The sequence below is a fragment of the Leuresthes tenuis genome, unplaced genomic scaffold (genome assembly GCF_036924035.1).
Source record: "Leuresthes tenuis unplaced genomic scaffold, fLeuTen1.0.hap1 SCAF_8, whole genome shotgun sequence".
Classification (NCBI taxonomy): domain Eukaryota; kingdom Metazoa; phylum Chordata; class Actinopteri; order Atheriniformes; family Atherinopsidae; genus Leuresthes; species Leuresthes tenuis.
In genome coordinates, this window is record NW_027325362.1 from 8,065,911 (window position 1) to 8,075,255 (window position 9,345).

Here is a 9,345-nt window from a genome sequence, read left to right on the forward strand (position 1 = left end):
CATGATTTCTATGGAGAATTAAAAACCCATATGACAATTATAAACTTTGTTTCAGTTAATCGGAACTAGAGGGTAGCAGTGTCTGCTAAGGATTTAGCATTCACTGAAGTTTGCCATCAAACGTTTTCATATCTCAAGAAATATAAGAACAGCAAAACATGTTAGTACAAAAAGAAAATTTGATTAGTTTTTATTGTTTATAACACAACCATTCAAATTTAGGCACCATACTTCAACACAAATCATTGATTGCATTTATAACTAGTTAATGATTTGTTCACTGCACTCTTTTCTTTTGTTTTGCACTCTCTGCTTTGTCTTCATCTTGCTCCTTTGTTAAATAAAGAGGCCATCCAGTCTCTTTATATCTCACGTGTCCAAGCCAATCATCTTTTTTCACTGCAGTGATATTAGCTAAATGGTTCACACTCATTTGGATGGACGGATAGATGGACGGCAGGACGTACGGATGAGGCACCGGCTGACGTCACAGCTATTTCACTGTTCTGTTCCAGCACAACAAATCAGACTCATCAGGGACACTGTGGGTGGATTCAGAATCACTTCAGTCCTGTGTGGTGTTCTTTTGTAAAAGCCCTACACGACATGAAATGGAAAATCGAATCAGTATTTTGTTTTCAAAATCTTTGATTGCATTGATCTAAGGTAGTATTCTGACAATTTTCAGTGAGTTCAGTGCTCATTTTGTGGTTATGAGCAAATGACTGCAGGTGGATTTTGATGATACTGTTGTGGAATTAAGTATTTGTATTATGACAGGGTGACCAAAATATATGCGCAAAACTCCTGCTATTTGAATTCATATTTACATTGTGTCCGATAATACAAATACAATGGATGTTGCTGTAATGATGCTTGCCTGTTGTTAAAGTGTTGATGAGGTCATGTCCACCTGTTAACTGCTCTGACTGTTTGGGTTCTTAGACGCTGATTTTAGTATTGCGGGCGGGACTGAGTAACCAACACTTTGTTATAACACCCTCTGTGTTTGATCTTATTCATATTTAGTGTTTCTGACATAAACTTCAACATTTCTGCACTTTTTACATTGTTCATTAGCACTGATGTTTCTGTGCGATCCAATTGGTTCTTTGTCACTCCAAACGTACCATTAAAGATTATATATTTGTTTTACTTAAACTAATTGTAGGTGAATAATCTTTAATCAGCAAAGTAGAGGTACATCCTGTTTTCACAGCAGAATTTACTTTGATGACTGTTGACTGAGTAGCATTTTGGTTATGAACTCATTCGATGAGTGGAAACTGATGAATCTCCAAATGGAAACACCATACACTCTTACTTACAGTTTAAATTGCATATAATTTATACCAGTTCTCACTAGATCTGTCAATATGATCAATCATGATGAAATGCAATGCAAATTTAACCACCTCACAGAAACATCTCAGTGGGGAAGGCTTTTCTGATGCCAACAAACTGAGCAAATTCATATTGAAGTGGTTTTATTTAAGTGAAATTTAAGCAAATTACCAAATTATCACACATTTCAATGTGATTAACTACAAAGATTTATATGATCAATTGAGAATTAGACAGCTCATTATGTACATAAATACTATGAAATGGTTTATGATGGAGAATAATTGCTTGACTGTACTAATTCCCAGAAATCTTGTACCAACAGATTTTATATCCCAGAATTTGGTTTCCAGTTTTGTGATTCAAAGATTTGTCCAAAGCAAAATGATAATATGAATCTATGTAAGTATAAAAATCAATTTTATAAGCTGTTGTATGCCAACCTTTTGGATATCAATCATTGTAGCCACATACTTTACATTGTAACTTAAACTTTTTGGGTTCATCCTATTTTACTATTACTCTGTGCCTGAACTATTCAGATGACATCGTTTCAAGAGCATTACAAAAAAAATTCATACAAGATAATCATATCAAATATATAATTATATTATATGTCATATATTATATCAACTTATATTGATATAAGTTGCCTAATCATAAGATTTCATTCATCAATTTAAACACTTTTGGTTCACCAAATGTGCAGATTTTGATAAGTTATAGATTCCTATAATCAAAAAATAGGAATCTGCAGAAAACAATGCCCTAAAATAAAAACTCACTCAGTTTTGAATACACTGTCCAACCCCTGACCTACTGAAAGACTACAAGAAATGACCAGATTAGTCAAACGTGACAAATAAGGTTCCTAAAATTAATTAGAAGAAGCAGAGCAACGCTTCCGACCAATCTCACCATAGGCCTCTTTAGTTCCGACCGTGAGTAAGACCAATGACGGAAGCAACAACCCGTTGACGTCGCAGGCTCCTGGTGAACGTGATTTCCCGTCCTGCTCCGTGAGAAATATCTAGGTGTATAAAAGGGGAGCAGAGCCAAAGTCAAACAAGAAGACAAGGAGAAAAAGAGGAGAGGAAACAGCAGATCATCAGTGTGGACATACAGGAGCTGTTCAGGATCAGGACTTGGACAGCGCAGCAAAGAGCCAAAGAACACAACTTTCTCCAGAACACATGTAAGATTTTCTTCTTAAAATGTTGTTAGAATTACACAGATTGTACTTTCTTCTTGGTCTGTCTTTATATTTGAAAGCCTCTGTTTTTGCTTCAGATCTGATTCGGATAAGTTTCTCCAAATAACCAGGTATTACGTTTTACCCAGAATAAACTGATCGATATACTATACTATACTATACTGCTTGTTACTCGCCATACTCGCCAATGTCCGTGCCCTGCGTAATTACGCATAGGATTTTTCTTCCTTGTGTCAAAATGCACTTTTGCTTGACAAGTTTCCCAATGATCTGTATTCTAGAAGTCTATCATGGCTAAATCAAGATGTGCTTGATTTCTCCACAGGCTACAGAACAGTTACAAGGGGGGGTCTGAGCTAAGTTGCAAAATCTAACGTTTCAAAACTGTACACCAAAATCTGGATAAATAAGTCGGGGCGAATTGTGAGCGTTTTGTCAATAACTGATTCAAGGAATAAAATGTTTGGGTAACAGACAGGTTTATTGGTTCCGCTTAGTTTGTGGTTTATAGTCTTGGCAATAAGTCAAATACTTAATCCTCTACAGCTCCGTGATGGGAGATTTCATAATAGTTCGGAATCGGTACGGTTCTCAGTAGCTAAAATTTTTCTATTTCCTTGCGCAACTGAACAGGATAGTAGCGAGTAATTCCAGAGTAGATCTGAATCACATCATCCTTTTTCAGTCACTAAGTTTATTAAATGAGAATCACTTGTCACCGTCTCCATCCTCAGGTGTAAAGCGATGTTACAGCGGACCGGTCCCCACCTGCTTTTCCTAATAGCCCTGTGCAGTGTGTTTTACTCCAGGACTCTGAGTCTACCATACACATCCATGAGGTGAGAAGAAAATCTGTGTTGTTTCTATGGAAAGCTTCAGAAAAAAATAAATCTGCCCAGCGCTGTATTAACCCCACAAGATTTACTGTCAGGATTGATGACTCCTAAGTGCGATTAAACACGATAAGATCATTTCAGTCATTGGCTCTGTGTTTCGCTTTAAAGGCAGATTACATGGATGCGCATCAGAAGGAGAAAGAAGAGTTGATAGTTAATTCATTGTTTTAACATTCATCACTGCTCTTTTTTAAAATCTCAGATGGTGTCATGATGTTTCATCAAAGCGTACTCTTTCAGAACTCTCTGAGGAGTCCTTTAATATTTCATATACGTTGTTTCAAGTAAATCACAAATAGTTATATCACAATAGCTTGTAGCTAATATTTCTTTTTACAGAAAAATCCAAAAGCAAGTCTCTCCGCTTTAGGCTATAACTGCAATACATCGGAGCCGCTGCGCATCTGTTTACCTAAACTGGTGTTTACTTGTATCCAGTGTGACCACATTGTAATATGAATGTCGTGTGATGATGTGCAGACCGACGAGGCACGCAGACGGTCTGTTCACCAGCGGATACAGCAAACTTCTGGGTCAGCTTTCAGCACGGAGGTACCTGGAGTCTCTGATTGGAAAGCGGGTCAGGTAAGTGACTCCTCCGGGCGGATGACCCCGCAGACAGCCGCATCTCGAGGGTGAATTTTAAATCCCAACATCTCATTTTCATTCAAAAGGAGAAGCTTTTAAGAATCTTTTGGGAGTTTTAGGAGACAAAAAAGAAACATGACATTTGACAAGATTATAGCCGTGCAATACTGCTGTCTCCCAGCCAAGCTGGAGCGTGTGTCGGACTAGAATAAGCTGTTTTTTCTGCTTGATTTTAGGTACATGAAGCTTTAAGTGTATATTCTGGTAATAGAAAATGAAAACAATATAAATCTGATACAAATAAAAGATGTACTTTAAAAATACACAATTCGTTAAAAAGGAAATATTAAGCAAATGTATCTCTTTAAATGTATCTATTTAATGACAGTCTTTCTTTCATCATCAAAGACTGATTTATATTTGGGCATCTTTTTCTTTGACAAATGTTTTGCTAAAATGTTCACTTGCTTCTTGTGTTGTCCAGAAAACAGTTTGGAACCAAATTAATTTAACTTCAGTATTTGCCTGCTTCAACACAAAAGAGGACCGACTGACACTGGCAATGAAATGAAATGACCTGCTCAATGATGCATTTTGTAATTGGTTAAACATTTTTAAAGGTTAATTCATGCCATTACAGCTTCATCACATGATTGTTATACAGCCAGGGGGTAGGCGGTAGGCCCATATACACACGAACACACCCACGCAAAGAGAAGATACCATTAATCACAGACACTGATTTTGCACTGAAATCCACTGCCCTCTGGACTGTGGTGTCACTCTGATGTCGTCTCTTCTGTCCAGTGATGAGATGATGGAGGAGCCAGTGAAGCGCCACTCAGACGCCATCTTCACAGACAACTACAGCCGCTTCCGCAAACAGATGGCAGTCAAGAAGTACCTGAACTCAGTTTTAACAGGAAAGAGAAGGTACAAATCACTCCTACTCAAAATTACCAGTGTATAGGCAAATCATTTTATGACTCAGAGAAAATACTTGAACTCTCACAGGACATAACATTGAATTTATGAGGCATTAACTTTAGACTCTTGAGCTCAGTTTTTCTTTATTAGTTTCTAAACTAAATGTGTTGCTGTCGAGAAACAGCAATCATCTAGGTCTGTAGCCTCCATCAGACTGACCGTCTGTCTTGCAAATTATGTCAAAGAAAATTGCATCAGAACATTAACACAGCCCAACCAAATAGACAAGAATGACTGAAATGTTAATTTTCTTTAAAAAGTCCTAGAAAACTCTAAGAATTACATATGATTAAAACACCACCAGCTTTGCTGATATAAAATCAAAATCTGAAACGACTGCATTCAATGATACTAGAATGGCAGATTTAATTTAGCAGAATGCAGAGTACATTTTAATGGTGGCCATGGTGTCTTTCTATAAATGAAAAGCTCTGGAACAAAAATGATGAACGCATATTGACTTTTTCCCTCCTCCTGCTCAACTTACACAGCCTTGAAGATCCTGGGACCAGCGAGCCAGAGGAGTCCAGGGATGAACCCAACGCCTTCCAGGAGAGCTACGACGACATCAACGTAGACCACCTCCTAAACAATTTTCAGCTGGTAGGTACTCATACATGTCACATGTACTATTGTACTTATGACTCCTATAAACATGATGCTTTCACTACACATACTGCACGTAACTGATCCCAATCATACCCTGAACCTATCAAACCTGATTTACACTAAAACACCTTCTTTCTTGAGAACAATAGCTTTGACACAAACTGTCAAATAATACTGTGTTGTTTCTTCAAATTAAGTGGTGTGGATTAACCATTATTTCAAATTTCTCAGTATATAAGAAATAGCACAACTTCACAATATGAAAAATAGCAAGACGCATGATAAACTTGACTATAGGAATGCAAAAAAAGGAAAATAAAGAGGACATTAGTAAAATATCAATTGTTTGTTTACAGGTTTTCTAAATCTGTATCCTTTCTGTTTTTTCTCTTTTGCAGCCACTTTGAGAAGGGGCCGTGCTCGAGTGAATACCTCAAGTCATCCTCATGAAAACGCTTATTCCGAAGAAACAACACAGTATTAATCCGAAGGACGTCAAAAAGTCATATCAACCAACAATGATGTGTTCTCCAGTGTGGTTATTAATCTATCCATCTACACAGTGTATGTGTACCCTGTATATATGTAGTATTTATATACACAATACTAATCACTAAAAACTCTTCTGGCCGCGTGAGCAACATGTGTGTCCAAGTGCAGTTTAGGCTGAACAGCATTTAAAGCTCGGAAGCAGCAGTAGTTATAAACATAATTATCCCTTTTGGTATATTTTTCAGATCACTGATGTTTCCTAATTTTCAGAGGAAGCTCTGTTGCGGTGAATTAAAGAGAAAGCTATCCCATCAGTTAAGTCTTGATTCAGATGGATATACTGTAATTTTGAATGGAGTCCCATTAACTTCCAATAGAAAACATCCTACAGATTTTCAGTTGGACACCAATGCTGTTAGCCTCCATTTCTGTTTTGAAGAAATATAAATCCAACTAAATTACAACCCTGTTTGTTTTTCAACACTTAAACATATTTAAATTAAACCGAATATTTGTTTCAATTTGTTTAAAAATGCCACCCTTACCATAAAAGTGTTTTCTCTAATAATGATGTCCCATCAATTCTCAGTTAAACATTTGATCCAATTTTGTGAATATATTTATATAATTTTGTCGTAGTGTTCATGTAATTAACCTGAAAATTGAAAGCTTGATTAGTGATTAAATTCGGAATCATGATCAAAGCTCTGTTAACTTTCAGTGTAGCAATTATGCATGTAATCATCAAATGAAACACCAGTCAAGTTGGTGGTTTATAAAGAAACTGCTTCAAAATAACTTTGGATCTACTGATGTTTACCGGTATGTTTGTTTTCAATTCTGTTTAATTGTACAACTATTCAATTTAATTACATTAATTAGATTTCATTTGAGCCTGTTGGTCATCAAACGAGCAGTTTTATTTCCGCATGTTCATTTATCTCTGTTGATCGTTTAGTTTCAAGTTTCAACACCTGTTTGATTCATTTCTGCTAACTAATTCTTCCATCTTCTCTTGATAAAGAAGACAAGCACCTTCAGCTTTCAGTAAAATCACTATCTAGAAGTTCTGATGACCCATATGGAACAACATAATCACAGTTCTGTTTCTAATCACATATGAGAATAATTAAACAGCTGTCCTATTCACATTCAATGGTGCAATCTTGATCTGAATGAAGAGTTTTTTCACAAATTCATACACGGTCCTTTGATGGCAAAAAAGGAAACTCATGGGCAAAAGGAAGACATTTTGAATGGACACAAATGCATATAATCACTTTATACTATTCAACATGTAGAGCAAAGAAGTTATAACTGTGCATAGACCTGCCTTTAGCGCATATAGTGATGTACACCACTCATCAAATAAAAGATGTTGGTTTATTTTTCAAAGCTGAGTCGTCTTGTCTGGCTCATTGTTTGATGTGAGAGCACTTGGAAGATTTCAGACTCCGTGGCTCTGAATATGCAAGTGTTGAATTTAAACTGTTTTTGTGTTTGTTTTTCATTAAAAAATCTACGGAATGACTGTTTTCAGCAAGAAAAATTAACCCTTTTTGTGTGAAAAGCAACATAAAGAGCATCATCAGACTGTCAACCTGATACACTGTTTGAATTTTTTGGCGCATTTCAGCACTACTTTTCATAATTGAAAAAATATTTCTAATGGATTGATTTTTTAATTCGACTGTCTTTGAGTTAATACTGATATTGCTGTCCCCAGGTCAACCGATCAGACTTTTTAAATGAACAAGCGTTGCATGTCACTTTGAAGATGACAAGATGTTGACATATATGAATAAAGTGGCCTTTACTTTTCCCCCCATGGTTGTCAGCTGACTGATATAAAGTTAACTGACACTGACGTGGAAACACATTGAGTGCATTTCTTGTTCCTTCAGCATCCCTGCAGTTTTAGAACTAGATTTTAGATCTCCCAATTTGCTTTGCCTGAAGGTCATATCAGGATGCATTCTGAAAAAAAAATAGATTAAAAGACACAATATTTGTGTTGTCTGCAGATTATGTAAGAATAACTTTGGAATATTCTAATTCAGTCATATTTTCTCATAGTTATTGTCTATACTTGTTGGTTTCAATCTTAAAACAATCTTATAAATGATAAATGCATTATTTCCCAGAAAGGTTTGTTTGTGTTCATCACCTGAAACAGCAAAAAGAAGACACTTGACAAGAAGGAGATTATTAGATGCATATAAAATAGGGTCAAAGTGCTAAAACTTGATTTTGAAACAGATTTCCTTTACAATACAATTGATGGAGAATGGTGGCCCCTTTGAGGTTTAAACCAAAGTAAAGTACTAAAAACTAAAAAAGGGAAAAAGAGAAATAGTCATGCTAAAGGGAGAGGAAATTAGAAAATTCACACGAAAACCAAACTGTATGTGTATGTGAAAATATGTGAAAGTGGATGGTTGAAGCATCGACTTTCAGCACCATGGACAGCGACATTTGAATGCTGGCTTAGGGTTCATGCCAATACGCTAAACCCTGCAAATACTTATATATATGTGTGTGTCTATATATTGAGATAAATATTACAGAACATCAATAACTCATTACATTACAAAATCATTCAAGTTTGTAATAAAGAAAGGAAAGAAAAAATTTAAAAATTTTAAGTGTGAAAAAGATTGATGTGACTGGCTGCTCAGACACATCCTCATGTCTCCTCATATTTATCCACACAAACCACTGTTTACATAACAAAAAATGAATATAACCAAGCATCGCTATGAAAGTTGCGACCTCTCTTTAATTTCATAATAGATGGCCTATGCTAAAGGAGAGCGTAAAGGAACCATTGGAGCTCCTCCGGGAGGATGTGATAATGTTTCCATTCAGTTTTTCTCATGTAGCTCCAGCAGATCTGGAGACGAGAAATCTACCATTAAACCTAATGGTGAAAAAGAGTGACCTAATAACACCTGAAGAGTAGATGGGAAGGCGATTGGAGAAAGACTGTGATAATACATGTAGACAATTAAGAGAAACTTTAAGGTCACAACCTGACACAAAGATAAAGATGGTTAGTTCAGAGACGTGTCTCTCCCTTTATTTCTAAAGTATTCTTAAAATAGCTTATAAGTTTTCATTTCATGTTCAGTAATGGGTTGGCTTGGCCAACCAAAATAGTTTAAAGTTTGAGTTAGTTAAGAAAAAAATATATCTTTAGATTTTTAAAGTCCAAAC

General features: G+C 36.0%; 1 protein-coding gene across 1 annotated transcript; it reads left to right on the forward strand.

The window, feature by feature from the left end:
• Positions 1–2,404: 2,404 nt before the first annotated feature.
• On the forward strand, positions 2,405–7,524 carry vip (vasoactive intestinal peptide). The gene is made up of 6 exons (XM_072390336.1): positions 2,405–2,539; positions 3,292–3,396; positions 3,934–4,038; positions 4,849–4,974; positions 5,520–5,631; positions 6,036–7,524. Coding segments are annotated over exons 1-6 (459 nt in total). The 5' UTR covers positions 2,405–2,537; the 3' UTR covers positions 6,045–7,524.
• The last annotated feature ends 1,821 nt before the right edge of the window (positions 7,525–9,345 follow it).